The following is a 16,379-nucleotide window of genomic DNA, read 5'->3' as shown; positions in this document are numbered from 1 at the left end:
TACCCCCCCCACCCCCCCCCCCCCCGTCCCTGAATGCAGGAAGCCATCCAGAATCTGATAGTGCGTTCCATAGGCTGACCGCTCTGGAACGCATGTTTATGGTGTGAACCAGCGCTCAAAGTGTAGGTAAATCCTAACAATGAGCTTCTCTTATTTGGTCCCATTTGTTGTGTTAACTATACCATTGAAAGTGTATTGTTAGATCTGTTCCAAAATAAATACCTGTTAATCTGCCAGATATCTAGTGAATACTTCCTTCCTGTGGATGTTATTGGGCAACATTATTTTCAGCAGTCTTATTAGTCTTGCACAGGTTACCACTCTAGTCTTCAAGGGTTTCTATGGCTAAAACTGAAAATAAATTTGTATTGCTATCTTGAATTTCCATAAGTTCTATTCCACTCCTAATTATCATATCGATCTAGAAGTTTGTAAACTTATTCAGGATGCCCATAGGATGGACTTCCTCAATGCAGGGACACAATTTCACTCAGCCCTGTGAATATGAACTTCCTTGTGTCACAACTCAGAGCCTGCCATCTGAACTACAACTCAAAGTCTGAACAATGTAGCATCATCATTGCTTTATGTAAATCGCTTACAACGGTTATTGGCTATGTGGTCTTGAGAAATTGAGATTACATCACATCCGTTCTGCCAGTCAGCGCTGGAGGATCGGAGCGGGGAGGGGGGAATCCAGCCCCTCCCCTGTCACGGCAGAGAGCCGTGACAGGATCGAGAGGTGAGGGAACCCGGTATGTGTTCTCTCACCTCCCGATCTACTGAGCAGACCTGTGACAGTCTCATTGTCACAGGTCGGCTAGAACTATGAGGTGAGTGAAAAGCACTCGCCTCATAGTTCTCCTTTAACATTGGGGGGAGGGGGAAAAAGTATCCTTTTATGTCACTTTAATAACGCTTGTGCTTCCAAATGGAAAAAACAATACCCAAGCTTATTACTTGCAGGATTACAGGCTGGGTGGCCCAGAGGAAGCGGCTCAGCCAAAATCCGAGACAGTCAAGTGTAAGACTCAGGAGGGAGTAGGCGGTGTGCACCTCACTGCGTGTAAATATAGGAAAAGTGCAGTTGCATGTTTATTTTTTTTCATATTCTCAGAGCTCCTCCGCTTTGCAGGGTCTGCTATCTGGGCCGGAATAAATGCTGAGGGTCTTGCATTACTGTGGGTCCCTCTTCCCCTTGCCTGGTGGTCTGCGGTCAGTGGGGTATTTTTCTGCGGTGTAGATTGGATCGCAGGGATGACTCCTACGTTGCCGTGTGGGGGTTGTGGGCTGCGCTCTACGGGCCCCTCAAGACCCCCTCTTTGGGCGTCCTGTACGCCTGCGCTGTTTTGCCAATCATCCGTGCGTCCCTCCGGTTCGTCAGGGGGGGTGGGGGTACCGCGGTACCGCATTGTCCCTGGAATATTTTTCCTCTGCCATGGATGGGTTTGTGACCCGCATGTTTGTCCCAGGGTCCTGTGTTCCATCCTTCTTTACAGTCGCTGGCTTTGACGGCGTGGCTGTTGAGAGCCAGGTCCTGATGGACCGGGGGTTGTCCGATGCGGTCCTTTCCGCTATGCTCAGAGCGCGCAAAGCGGTTTCTGGACAAATTTACCATCGCACGTGGAGGGCCTATTTTGCCTGGTGTGGGGCTGGGGCCTTGTCCCCGCGTTTATTCTCCATCTGCAGAATCCTTGCGTTCCTGCAGCGCGGGGTGGCTCAGGGGCTGGCCTTGAGTACTGTGAAGGGGCAAATCTGTGCCTTGGCGGTGCTTTTCCGGCGGCCTTTGCCGTCTAATACTCTGGTTCGCACCTTTGTTCGGGGGTGACGCGCATTGCTCCCCCTGTCCGCGCGCCTTTTGGCTCCGTGGGATTTGAATCTCGTACTTTCAGTGTTGCAGGAATCCCCGTTTGAGCCTCTTGAGGAGATTCCGCTTATATCTTTGTCACAGAGTGGCCTTTTTTGGTGGCCATCACTTCCGTTCGGCGGGTGTCGGAGTTGGCTGCCTTGTCCTGCAAGTCCCCATTGCTGGTTTTGCATCAGGACAAGGCGGTTCTCCGTCCTCGGCCGGCGTTCCTGCCGTAGGTTGTGTCGGCATTCCATCTGAATGAGGACATTGGCTTACCTTCCCTGTGTCCGAAGCCGGTTCATAGGAAGGAGCGTGCGCTCCACTGTTTGGATGTGGTTCGCGCTCTTCGTGTTTATTTGGAAGCTACGGCTTCTTTCCGCGGGACCGACTCCCTGTTCGTGCTCACGGAGGGTCCTCATAAGGGTTGGGCCGCGTCGGCGGCTACCATCTCTAGGTGGATACGTACTGTTGTGACTCAGGCATACGCCGTTAAGGGCGTGAGCCTCCATTTCCTGTCACTGCCCATTCTACTAGGGCTGTTGGGGCTTCCTGGGCTTTCCGCCACGGGGCCTCTGTTTCTCAGGTTTGTAAGGCCGCTACTTGGTCTTCTGTTCACACCTTTGTTAAGTTCTACAAGGTGGACGTGTTAGCATTGCCAGATGCTGGTTTGGGGCGCAAAGTGTTGCAGGCGGCGCTTTGAGGGGTCTTTTGGGTGTTTTATTGTTGCCCATCCCTCAGTGTGTTACTGCTTGGTGACGTCCCTACCATTCAGGATCTACGATCTGTTGCCTGTGTCCTTCAATGAACGGGAGAGAAAATAGGATTTTGTACTCACCGTAAAATCCTTTTCTCTCCGTTCATTGAAGGACACAGGCCCCGCCCTCTTTATGGGGTGTACACTCCTAACTGCTTGTTACTAAACTGGAGACTTGTCAGCAGGTGGGGGGTTTGGCCACCGGCAGGGGCCGCCCCTAGGCTGTAATTGGTCTTTAGTTTTGTGCCTAGCGTCCTTCTCCTGCAGGTGGCGATATTACCCTACCATTCAGGATCTACGATCTGTTGCCTGTGTCCTTCAATGAACGGAGAGAAAAGGATTTTACGGTGAGTACAAAATCCTATTTTTTTATTTCATTACTATCACGGGGGCTGACGTATCCCTCCATCAGGGCCCAGTAGAATAAAATAGCCTTTAAATGGATTGTTGAACTTCCTGCTGAATATATTGTCGGAATTCCAATTCCAAATTAGGTTTTTACACCAGATCTAATATAAATCCGTTTGGTTAGTTACGCTTGCGTCCATTCAAGCCCCCATTCAATTCTTTTGGGAGTGGTGGGTTTGTGGCCCCTTGGACACTTTGGCAGTTTTTATGCAATAGTGGTATGAACAATTAGAGGCACTTTGTGCTATTTCATCAGGGGGTGTGGACATTTAAAAAAACACGACTTGTCCAAGGACTAAAGCAGGGGCCCAATCTACTTGTCCTAATACGGTTTTGATTAAAATGTATTTTTTGTATTCAACCATGCTAAGAAGCGTTTCTCATTGGTCAGTGCAGTCAGGTGACAGGGCTGACCAATGAATGCTCGCAATTTGCGGGTGAAATTCAAAATCAATGGCGCAGATCTGTACGGGATGGCAGTATGGGTTACAGATAGTACACCTGTACTGACGGAGGAGAAGGACCATTTGCCGAAGGGTAAGTAGAGGGGGCCAGATTTGAGAGGTTAATTCGATTTTCCCAAATTGCTTGCCAAAGTGAACTTACACTTTAATGCACATTGCGTGTGATGGAGATTGCTGCTGCCCGGCTACTATATGGTACACAGTGCCTTACATGTGCATTTATTTGCATGCACATGTTGGAAGCAGTGGGGTTATTTTAAAATGTATTTTATTTTTTACTCATCACTTAATTTTTTTTCTTTCCTTTTTTTTTTTTTCACACAACTTGTCTGCCAACAAGCCCTGTGTGATAGCATTTGGAGGTGACAGGTTCTCTGTATGGAACCTGTCACCTCCAATACAGGAGTTCGAGTAGAGCACTCTCCTATGACAGCTGAGACAGGAAGATTGTGAGTACTGCATTCCTGTCACACTTTTTACACGGAGCAGACCCAAGAACAGACGTCCTCAATTCTGCACCCTGCTCTCCATCCTGAAGTACTTTGCTGTGGTCCTGAAGGACCCTAAAAACCATGGCTGGGAGAGAGGTGGTGGGGATGGACCATGGAGGGGGGAGCCGGCGAGGGAGAGATGGACCAACAGGCTAAATACAAATGATGTCGGCAGCTGTACAGCCGCCCATATCACTTGTGCAAAACGACCGCCAGCTTCTCCAATGCCACCTGCCTGGCGCCCAGAACTGCGTGTGTCGGGCGATAAGGATTCCACACCCCTGTTCATGTTGCTGTTTGGCACCCATCTTTATGCCTATACTTTGCTTTTGGGTAACTATTGAGTCGGGACTGTGTGTTGAAGAGCTCTTGCCAGAGCCAGTAAGCTGGTTTTGAAGATTTTCTTGTGTTTAAATCATTGGAATAAGCATTGAAATCCCAGCACCTCCTTAAGCTGGCCACACGCTGGAAGGTGTACGAACGTTCATCAGAAAAATCTCATCAGAGCATTCGATAATGCCATCAGAGATTTGAATTTTGGAATCCTTTTTCCATCCTGCTCCTCCTGGGTTGTTGTTTTTTGCACTATGGCTGAAAAAAATATTGTCGATTTGACCTCATTAACTATTAGAGAAATTGAACGTACTCTCTGGAAACGTTTTTTTTTTTTTAAATGAGTTTCTACTGGTGTATGGCCAGCTTTAAATGTGTTTTTATATCTCTGAAGACCAGAGACAGGTCGGCAGAATGCCCAACAAAATACCCCTAGGGAAACCACTGCTGTTCATCACCATTCACCAGCAACCGTCAGCAGATTCTTTGATTGCTGTTTTCAGTCTAGAACAATGTTTAAACTAGAAATAAGGGGGAGCTGACATCTCTACCAATCTTCTAAAGATGCTTGTTTCTTGACCATTCTATTGACTAACTGGCTCCACATTTTGGACTAACTGTAACATGTATGCAGATGATAAAGCATCACAGTTGGGCAGAAAGCATGTGCAGAATAAATAATCGCAATATATGATTCTCTCAGGAACATTTTATTCAACTTGTGAGATGAGTTAGTCAGTATAATGTCTTCCGTATGGCTGGATTCCTGAAAGCCATGTATCCAAATTGGCGAAGTTTTGGGGGCCCCAGGTCCTCAGTTTCCCTCAACATATACTTTCCCAAACTCCTTAACGTGGACATAGTATATTTCTAATATGTTTTTTGTTTTTTTTTTTGCTTGCAGGAGTATCCACTGACCAAATCATGCAGACAGGAGATTTGCTGCTACGGGGGTGAGTAGTTTAATGACATGGTCTAGCTGTATAAACTTTTGGACGATTTCTTAAGGGACCGTAATATACAGGGGTACGGGTACTCCTAGAATGAGATCCTAATAGGTTGGACTTGATGGACTAATGTCTTTATTCAACCTCAAATACTATGTAACTTACCAGTTTAAAATATAGAAGAGCCAATCTGATATTTTTATAAAATGAAAGCCCGCCTTGCATTATATTTGGCTTGCAGCCAGACGTTGTGGTATGCACATTTTCGATGTGCTGTAATGCAGTGTGTTGCTCATGCACATGTAGGCTAAAAGTGAAGCACTGCTAGAAATGCACAAACACATGAAGTGTAGTGTTTTAAATGCATAAATATGCTTTAAGCCCCCCCCCAGCTTTTTTTTTCCAATCAAACCTGCTAAGCGGAAGCACGCAAGTGTGAGTTAGACCTATACTGTAGCAATGAACGTCAGTTTCTACCTGAAATGCATTTTCATACAGTGCAATGGGCTAGGGCTGAATATCCTGCTTTTCTTTTATGACCTATGATGGCACACCTGACAGAGCGCCCACCTGCTAGGGAACAAAGAGAAAATGTATTAGCACTATGGACAGTCCAGTACCTAGACTGCCATAGAGGGGACATATACTCAGGGTCCTCTGTCCAATCTGACACCATGGACACTGGTAATGTATCCAGTTTGGCATTGAGTTTAGTTCTGTCTGTCATAACCCTTCCTTTTTCATACCCTTTTTTTTTTTCCTAACATGACAATTGGCACTTCTGATATTTCTGCATTTCTTTAAAACAAAAACTAGGAAAACATTTGAAATCCTCAAAACCTAGGAAAATGTGCAATTTTTCTCTCCTAAATGTCCAAAATTTTATGACACCATTACATAGGACAGGTGTAGGCAACCTTGGCACCCCAGCTGTGCTGAAAATACAAGTTCCACCATGCCTCTGCCAGTCGCGGCTGTCAGTCTTGCAATGCCTCATGGGACTTGTAGCTCCACAACAGCTGGAGTGGCGAGGTTGCCTACCCCTGTTTTAGGAAGCCCAAGTAGAAATCATAGCAGAATTACCCTTATATCAGAAGACTCTGAATTCTAGGACACAACACCAGCATATTGCTGAGGTTTGAGAAAAGTAAAGGATTACTGTTGGGCTGTTTTGGTTAGTTTTAATGAAATGTCTTCTCCTTGTCTTCAGGTTTATTGTGGATCGCATGCAGGGAAACTCGGATGTAGCCACTGCAGAAATGCCAGAGTACTGTAGGCAACTACAGGTGCCGATGAACCCATCTACTAAAAAACTGAGTGACTGCTTGCGAAGAATAGGAGACGAGCTGGATGGGAACATGGAGCTGCAGAGGTATGTCTGTAGCTGTATCCCTGTATTTTCTGAATTTCTGGTACAGGTACCGTTTTTTACATTTTCACTTGCGTGTTCAGCATGCTCTTGTCTATATTGTCTCTTTAAGCTAGGGTTATTATTATTACTGGGGATGCACTGAAATTTCGGCCGCAGAAACATATTGGCCAAAAATGGCACTTTTGGCAAAATGCAGAAAGTGCCATCTTTCGGCCAAAATAGCGGTGCATCCCTGGTTTCTCTTCTGCCCGCTGGGTGCTGCTCTGTGTCCCCTTTGACACGGCACAGCGTCCAGCGGGAAGGAGAGAGACTATTACAGGAGGCCATGCGGTGTGGGGGAGGAGAGCGATATGAGCGGCCGGCGTATCTCCTCTCGCGCCGCTCAGCCTCATGTGACAGATTAGGAGAGCGGTGTGGGGGCGTAGACAGCTGTACTTGCTGTCACAGGAGGCTGAGCTCTTCTCCTGCCCACCCAGCTTCCTGAGACAGATCAGGGGAGCGGCGGTGTGGGGGCAGAGTCAGCTCACACCTACATCACTTCCTGTTCATTCATGATTGTGGTTTCAGTAAACATACTATCTCCGCAAATTATGAATGAACAGGAACTTTCAGTATAGAGTATTCCTGTTCATTCCCAACAGTAAAGTAAAAAAACATTTTTGTTTTTTATTTTCAGTTTTGAAATTTTTATTCTGGTGCACCTCTAATTATTACTATTGTGCTTCCAAAATTTGAATCCCTTCCTGCTGCCAGGGGCCAGCTCTTTAAGACCGAAGCGTAGTTGACTTTTAAATCCACTGTTTTCAAGCTGGGTGATGCTCGCAGGGCCATCCACAGCTTCAGTTGCAGCCGATACAGCAGGGATCAGATGCAATTTGAGCCGTTTATGGGCAGCCCAAGAAAAGTGTATGGAGACTGTTTAACACTTTTTTTTTTTCTTCTTGTGGAGGCAATTCAGTAAAGCATTTGCAACAATTTTCTGGCATTACAACCCTATAGAAAGTCCTGTGCCAAATAATGAAAGCCATGCAACTTTTTTGCTGGCTTTTGTTTTTTTTCATACAACAAATTCAAGTAGTCCTTATGTGCGACACTTCTGGCGCTATGGCTGTGCCACTTTTTTTTAAAGAAATACTACCATTTCAGTAATAAGAAAAATCGAGGTAAGCAAGACCACTTCCATGTTGGAGTAGATTGTACACGTTTAAATATTGTGTCCAGGCAAAATTCTGTCTCGGGCACCTGTAACGGATTAAAATACACATTACCCACAGTGAAATGAAACTCTCGCAAGTTGCAACATTTGTTGCATGGATGGGAGACATTTGGAATGAGTGGCTTCAACACGAAATCTCTTGCAATCACATTTTCTCGATGTACTGAGAAGGGCACAGTGACATCTTCTGGCAGAGACTTTTGTTTGCAAGCTCAGTTGCAATCAAGCTTCCAGTGATAACCATGGTTGTCTGTAATTTATTATATAATGGGGAACCTTGCCGATTTCTTCCCTGATCTTTTGTCTGAGACCTGTCATTTAGTAAAGCTGGCCATACACTCTGCGATTTTTGTTGCTGCCAAGAACCCTTGCTCGATTTTAGCTCAAATAGCCCATCAAGCACAGACCAATGTAGTTTCGATAGTCGTTCGTTGGCAATACTAACCCCCCGAATTTTGCCGATCGATGGAGCGGATTTTCGTTTGCAAATCTGTAGTGTTCGTGTTGCAATTTTTTTCAAATGTATTTTTCCTCCCCACGAACACGCCACTAATTCATCGATTTCCTTTCGATTCCAAAAATGTTTTCCAGCCTAACCAATTGAGGAAAATTGTCCAGGAGTACAATAATTAAAATTATTGGTTCCCGTCAACTGATTATTGTTCGAAAGACCATTCGCGGACGATTTCCAAATGCTAATCAATAGGCGTATGGGCAACTTTAGGTACAGGCTGCTATCTCTTAGGCCCCGTTCGCACCAGGACGATTCGGTCGTGCAATCATGAAAGCACGCGGCTTCGGGTGATCCTAACCGCCTGCCGCCCAAAATGCTCCTTGACCTACTTTTGTCACGCTGATGAGTGCATTTTTTTTGTATAGATTTCAATATAAATGCACTGATCAGCACAGTTTTGGACGTTTTTAAATGCGTTTCAGCACTGAAATGCGATTAAAAATGCCCAACCTTTCAAAAATTGCACTGAAATGCTTCCGCCCTGGTGTGAATGCGGCCTTAGCTGGAACAAATGAATGTTTTCACAGCACCATTTTTATACAGAGTACAGTTGTTTTAGAGGTAAGCAAGAGGTGTTTCTTATTTATTTTTTGTCTTGTTTTACTCCTAAAAATATTTATTTTTATCTAGACCTATTTATTACAGTGGTACTTTCATGACACTCATTTTACTTTAGTAAGCTTAGAACAATAAGAAAATTGAGGAAAATTTAAGCCGATTAAAGTTAACTGCAGGTCAAATGCACCTGTAAGTGAATTCTGAATGACCACAGAAGCATCTCAAACTAATGTTAAAAGCAAGTTCATAGATATGGCTCAAAACACATTGACAGAAGCCTTTAGATGGCATCTGACATTACATTATGCTAGAATTATGTTTACTTTTATAAATGTTTGCAAAATATTAGCATTGCCCATGGATTATTCCGGGTGTGGGCAGGCTGTTTTGGCAGTCTTTCTTTTTTTGCTTACATTGCTTCTAGTTTATGGGTGCGTGCTTTGACTTCTGGCCATAGTTTTGTTAGCTCTGCATGGCATCATGCAATTCATCATACTTGCTATTGTATCACATACACAAAAGGCGTGCACAGCTGGAGACTGCCCTGCAGGCATCGGCGGCAGCAGATGGTGGAGAGTGCCACCAGGTCGCCTATGCGGCTCTTTTCCTCAGGTCCCTATGTTGCTTTTGTGGTTCTTGGCACCTCAAAGGACAAGCCCCTGTTGCGCATCTGTGAATCACACTGTGAAGGGACCTCCTCCTGATGATGAAGTGCCCCGCAGCGCGAAACGCGTTGAGCACAATAATGCAAGTATGGCATCTCCATTGAACTCTGCAAGTACTGCACCACCAAATGTGTTTCCATTAGAGGTTTTTGGTTATTTCAGTCTATGGATGGAATTTTCTCTATTGATTGTATCCAATTTTTTGAATTTTCTAATCATGTGTACAATTGTCTGATTTATGTACTACTACCTCATATATGGAACCTAGTGGGTGAAAGGAGGTTCTCATCAAATCTTGCGTTTTTAATATTCCTATGTATCACACCGAAGATTTTTAACTTTTACACTAAATTAAAAAATATATTTTTATGCTTCATTGTTTGAAGTTCATTGGTACTTGTCAATTGGTGCCAAAAAGCCCGACTTTTTCTTTCTCTTTTACTTAACTAGGGGTTGGCACCTCATTCAGGACCTGCACACCACCAACCTTTTTTTGTACACAAAAGGACAGAAATTGAAAAATATTTTTGGCTGACATTTCCAATAAATGATATAGGAAACTTTATACAGAATTATAATTAGGAAAGGTCTTATTCGTTACTTTAATTATTATTATGATTATTATAACTATTTTTAAAGGGATTAAATAGTTTTTTTAAAGTAAATTTTTAAAAGAGATCAGCTTGGTGTAACTTGTTATCCAACGCTAATGTTTTATGTTTGTTGCTGTGCATAGTTTGTAAATATGTGGAACAGGGGTACTCCCAAGTTGTGTGCAGCAATTATTCAGGCTCTGCCTGCTTTGTAGTGATGCACTTTAGGCTGGGTTCACACCTAGGCATATCGAATATGCGTGTTTGTCGACAAATGCGCGTTTCAGAGGGCTACCTGGCTGTAGCTCAATGGATACGCGCGACAAAAACGCCCCAAAGAAGCTCCTGTACTTCTTTGGGCGTAGGGCGTTTTGTAGCGCGTTCATACGGCCTGTAATACGCCCGGGTGTGAACCATAGCCATAGGAAATAATGGGATTTCGGTGTTTGAGCGTTTTGCAGAGCGTAAGGACGCGCTACAAAACGGCCAGGTGTGAACCAGGCCTTACTATTCCTTCTCACAATGCAAGTCTTTCAGTCTGCCGGCTGATTGAAAACAAACTTCTTGCTTGGCTGCTAAATTGTGATACACTTCAGGTGGTAAACTTAAATCACAGAAAATTGTGTACTTGTCTAACTCAGATTGCTTGAGGAGCTGTTTAAATTAATAATATTCAAATCAATAATACTAAATGTTGGTGGTCATTTTTTTTTTTCTCTCGCAGGATGATCGACCAAGTGAAAAGCAACCCTCCCAAAGAGGTCTTCTTCCGTGTGGCAACTGAAATGTTTGCTGACGGCAACTTTAACTGGGGTCGTGTTGTAGCTTTGTTTTATTTTGCCTCCAAGTTAGTACTGAAAGTGAGTGATAGTTTCTGGAGAAAATGTTACTGTACTAAAGTAGATTGCATTGGCTCAATTGAAATTAATTGTGTTAAGAGCTTTCACTGACTCCAAAGGCAACTTTTCACGATGGACATATGGGAGCTGTCAAGCAGCTAAGTGAAAGATGTACTTCTCTATTAAATCAGCCTCTTTAGAGTATTGCCTTGCTGTTAAAATGATCATTGGCCAACTTACTACCTATAAACCATAAAAACGTCTTGCAAACATATTAATTGCCATATTAAAGTTAAAAATACAAATGTTGTTTTTCTTGTTTATTAAGGGATGCAGGATTATGTGTTTTAAGATAACTGGGTTATATTGCCACCCACAGGAGCACCCGGACACTGGCAAACAAAAGCTGTTGGCCAGCCAGGAATAACCACTCCTACTCCCATCATCCTTTAGTTTATTTCTAGTGTCCTAGGAGGATGGACAAGTTTAATTTTGTTTTTTATTGTTTATCTTAAGATCTTCTTTGCTTCAGTCAAGACTTTGCCTGCATACTGCTGAATGCAGCTCTTCATCCAGCTACCTAGACCCTGCTAGAGCAAAGATTGCGGCGCCTGTCTGAGATGTTATCGGTATTCTGCTTTGATCCTCAACTGTTCACTGGCTGGTTTTGGATCAGTATATACTTTTTTCAGCATTACTTTTCCTAAGGTAGAGAGCTAACTCTCCTACTTTTGGCCTTTAGCTGAAAAACATGTTTGTTTTGTTGACCACTTTTTGATGTTGGTCTAATTTTTCTCCTACCTGTTTTTCCCTTCATAGCGGTTGCTTTTGTTATCCTTCACATTATTGTTGAGGTTCATCATTCAGAATAGCAGCCTCCCCTTTAGGGCTGCAACAACTAATCGTTAAAATCAATAATAATCGATAAAGAGAATCGTCAACGATTTTCATTATCGATTAGTTGATTCAGCGCAGCCGCAACTCTACTTGGCCGTTCCTTACACCCGCCCTCCCAACTTCCCCCAGCAGCCACAACTCTGCTCAGTTGTTCTTTATCCTCCCAGGCGCTGGAACGCTGCTCAGCCTTTGCTCCCCCCGGCTGCCACAACTTTGCTCAGCGTTTGCTTCCTTCCCAGCCGCTGCATCTCTACTCAAGCATCCTTCTCCTGGCTGCTGCTACTCAGCCGTTCCCCACCGCCGCCACCACCACTGACTCATCTCCACCGGGCAGAGGCAGCGAGCATTGGAGGGGACAGACTGGCTGTAAAACCAGGGCCTCTCAGAGAGAGGGAGATATATTGGAGAAGTGGGCGAGTTAGGACACAGCGGGTCAGCGGTACTGCTTCTTTAGGCCCCTCCTGTGCTGATTGACAGCAGGCAGTCAACAGGTGCAATAGCCAGCCTACTATTGGCTATTTCAAAGCCAATAGCAGACTGGCTTTTGCACACACCCACTGTCTGCTGTGTTAGCATTCCCTGGCTGAAGCTATTCAAACCGTGTTCTTGAATTGCGCCTTTTTGAAGTGTAAAGGTGACCGTGATGTCCCCTTAACAAAAACCTGTTATCTCCAACGTGCAATTACATAGGAGGCTTGTGAGCCCCCCCCATGTAATAGCAATGACGTTAACAAAAAAAGTCCCCTGCCACCCAAATGCGTGCATAAGAACGGAAACACTAGTTGGGTGCACCTACCTACTAAAATTGCAATATACATGTCGTATTACTGCAAGTGCCAGACTGAGAGCAATAATTCTCAATATTAATGGCTAACTCTGATGACCGGGCTTTTATATATAATATGTATGTATGTTTTGTATTTTATCACAGGATGGTCCTCAGTTTGTTTCCGCTGTCCGTAAGAGATCTATCACCTATGGAGCGCTTATTTGGGGGGAGATACGTTGGTATATGCTGCCCTAGTTTTTCCTTCTCTGGTTCTCTCACCTCTGGCCTCCAGTAGTCCTCCTGAAAGCCATTAGGAGGTATTCTGGTCTTCGCTTTCTTCTTCCGTGCCTTGGGGAGGCCTTTGATCGAAGTGCTCTTTCTCCCCTTGGCTCCGTGGGTGCAGGCTGGAAAAGTCAGCTGGCTGGTAGCTCTTCAGTAGCTCTGGGACACTGTCCGCGGCCTGACCAGATACCGGAAATGCGTCACCTCTGGGCGTTGGAGGTCTCACGCTCCAGGCCTTTTTTTCGGCACATGGGAAGGGGGGGAGACCTGGCTAGAACTTCCTGGCTATGTATTCCGGCAGTGACTGCGAGAACACCGGACTGCACGCTGTCTGCTATGGAGTCTTCTCAGGCAGCAGAGGGGGTGGGGTGGATGCAGGCACCTCAATTTCCAGCCCAGCTAAGGTAAGAGAGCGGCTTCAATTTCTCTCTGTCCCCTGATGCTCCGACTTCCTGCTCTTCACCTGGGCCCCTTTGGTGGTGGGTTTTTAAGTGTTAAGACTGGCACTAGGGTTTGATAGTCCTCCCGGGTTAATTTGGATCCTTTTTCCTTCAGGCCAAAGCCCCAGACAAATCCAGAAGTGTACCTTGGAAAAACTATGCTGTGTGTGTGGTACTAGGCTTAACCCTTCCTATACCAAGCCTCTTTGCCAGTCTTGTTTTTGGAGGAATTCTTAAGGCAGAGTCAGCTACTGCATTTAGCAACCTCTTGTCTTCAAAGAAAAATTAGCATCCACATTCCACTCGTTCTGGTCACTTTTCGATCACTTTAAGGCTACCTATTCTACCTGTGTCAGCCGCTTCGGGGTCTCTTTTAAATCTTCCGAGCCTGAGGATCTGGCCGCTTCGGATCTCTCTCGGATAGACTTATCCCCTGAAGGGGAAAGTGAAAGGGAGGATTCTTCCAGGAGGTCTATGTTTAAACTTTCATTGGAAGACGATGATCTCTTAGGCCTGGTTCACACCTGGGTGGTTTATAGCGCGTTCGAACGCTCTGCAAAACGCTCAAACACCGAAATCCCATTATTTCCTATGGGTATGGTTCACACCTGGGCGTATTACAGGCAGTCTGAACGCGCTACAAAACGCCCTACGCCCAAAGAAGTACAGGAGCTTCTTTGAGACGTTTTTGTTGCGCGTTTCCATTGGGATACAGCCAAGTACAGCGCGTTTTTTAACGCGCTGTACTTCATAATCGATACTCCTAGGTGTGAACCCAGCCTCAAAAGCCATTTATGAGACCCTGGAAATTCAGGAAGAAAAAGTTAATCTCTCTAAGCATGATTTAATGTATCAGGGCCTAGAGCAGCACTTCTCAACCTGTGGGTCAGGACCCCTCGGGGGTCGAATGACGATTTGCCAGGGGTCGCCTAGTGGCTCTCGGCCGCCGGGAGAGAGACACTCTGCTCTGTTTTTTGTTTTAAATCGGGGACCGCCGTAAGTCAGAAAAAAACCCCCCACCATAGAAATGCATAGCTAGATTCCTATTGGCTATTTCACTTTGAAAAAGCCAATAGCAAACTAGCTATTGCACCCGTCCTCTGATGTTGCCAATCAGCAGAGGGGGACCTGAAGTTCTCCATCATGTCCCCTTCTAGTGATTGACAACAGCAGAGAGCGGGTGCAATATGTATGTTATTCAAGCAAAAAAAATGTAAAACACACTTCTAGCTATGCATTCCATTTTCCCGGTCCGCAGCTGCAGAGATCTGGAAATGTCTCAGTGCCTATGATTGGCGCTGTCAGCTTCCTGGCGGGCTTGGCACGTGGAGCTGCGAACTCACCCGAGCCCATCCCTATCAGTGACAGTACTGCGAAGTATGTACCTCATACATTATATAGCCACACACTTTAAATCCAATTCTTCTAGTTCCAGCTGCAGAGCCCGGTCCTGTCTTTGCCTATAGCAGTGGTTCTCAACCTGTGGGTCGCTGTGCAAGGTGAGAGTCCTCCTCAGCAGCAGCCGCGTCATCCCTAAATTTTACCTTTTGGGGGTCACCACAGCTTGGCAAATGTTACCAAGGGGTCCCGGCCCTAGAAAGGTTGAGAACCACTGGCCTAGAGGGTAAAAAATCAAGGGTTTTTCCTGTTCATAAGGTTCTCTCAGACTCTGTTTTGAGGGAGTGGACAGAGCCAGAGGAAGACTTTTTTTTGTCTAAAGTGTAGATTTCCTTTAGATGATGACCCGGTGCACATTTGGAATAAAAATCCCAAATTATATGCTCCTCTCCATTTTGATGCTGTCCTGGAAGACTACTGAAAATAGTTACCAGTATTCTAACTCCAATTTTGGTATGTTATTTTAAAAGTCTGGTTATTTTATTATATTGGTTTGGAGTTTTTCAATTTCAGATTATTTTAAATCAAAAAACTAATTAAAAAGCCTAATGTAATACATACAAATATTTGAACAAAAAAATTATAAAAGGGGGTAAAAAGCCAATATTTAGTTTCAGCCTAACAATTTAGGCTATGGAAGGTGCGTTGCCATTTCAATGGCACCCCAAACACGCCTCACGCCCGCAGTGCGATTGCCTGCATTGGCATGCGTGGTACCAGTGTTGCTCATTCCAGTGCAGTGAGATGGCAAAAAAATGTGCATGCAGTTTTATTCTGAAGTAAACTTTTTATGTTTTTTAACACCCCATTTTTGTATTTTATTTTAAATAAAAGATGGTATTGTAATACATCTTATGATAAATGATGGAACTCAGCTCTGGAAGTCTTTTAAACACAACTTTTACGTCACTGTAATGGCAGTCTCTATAAGTAAGGTTATTGCAGTAATAATGTTTGCATCACATAACAGGATTGAAGCAATATGCAAAGAAACAGTTGTAACGTTCTCCTCACATCACAAGGTGAATGTTTGAAGTCAATGAATAGTAGTAGTCAGTGGTAATGTTAACTTCACATCACAAGATTTAGCAATAGCTTGAAATAGGTTGTAGCAGTAGAGGGCAATTGTATTGCTGGATTAACAGCACAAATTTGAAGTCATTTTGGTTGTGTGCATATCATCGACTGTGGCATTGAATACTTGCTGTTAGTTGCACTCGGGCTGCTCTGGTGAATCCTCCAGACTGTGGCTGATTGCTGACTGTGGAAGCTGAAGTGTCTTGCATGCAGTCTTGGTGCACCAGGAGTCACAGCAGGCTGAAGTAAGCAGAAGTATTTGGAGGGTTGATGTAGGAGGCTAATAAGCCTATTCAGTGGCAGGAAGGAGAGCAGGGCTGCTCAGAACTTGTCCAGCCACCACATCCATTGCAGGAACACTGGACAAGTGAATTTTCGTGGCTTAAGCCAAGGAGGGAAGGGGTGGCGGAACGGCATGATGTCAGTGGACAGTGGGCGGAGTCACCCTCCGGGTCCGAGACGCCAGAGTGGTACATATCCTGGATCTATTACAGGTATTACATTTTTTTTTTG

General features: G+C 44.8%; 1 protein-coding gene across 1 annotated transcript in view; it reads left to right on the top strand.

Annotated features, from left to right (window-relative positions):
• Positions 1-16,379, top strand: part of BAX (BCL2 associated X, apoptosis regulator) — a 38,264-nt gene that overhangs the window by 17,157 nt on the left and 4,728 nt on the right. The window contains exons 2-4 of the mRNA XM_018567439.1: positions 5,204-5,252; positions 6,457-6,618; positions 10,889-11,024. Of these exons, the coding sequence (XP_018422941.1) occupies positions 5,204-5,252; positions 6,457-6,618; positions 10,889-11,024 (347 nt within the window). The remainder of the gene's footprint in view (positions 1-5,203; positions 5,253-6,456; positions 6,619-10,888; positions 11,025-16,379) is intronic.

This window comes from Nanorana parkeri, unplaced genomic scaffold, assembly GCF_000935625.1.
Source record: "Nanorana parkeri isolate BGI_ZX_2015 unplaced genomic scaffold, ASM93562v1 scaffold1048, whole genome shotgun sequence".
NCBI lineage: Eukaryota > Metazoa > Chordata > Amphibia > Anura > Dicroglossidae > Nanorana > Nanorana parkeri.
Note: the sequence above shows the minus strand (reverse complement) of the source record. Positions and strands in the feature narration are given on the sequence as shown.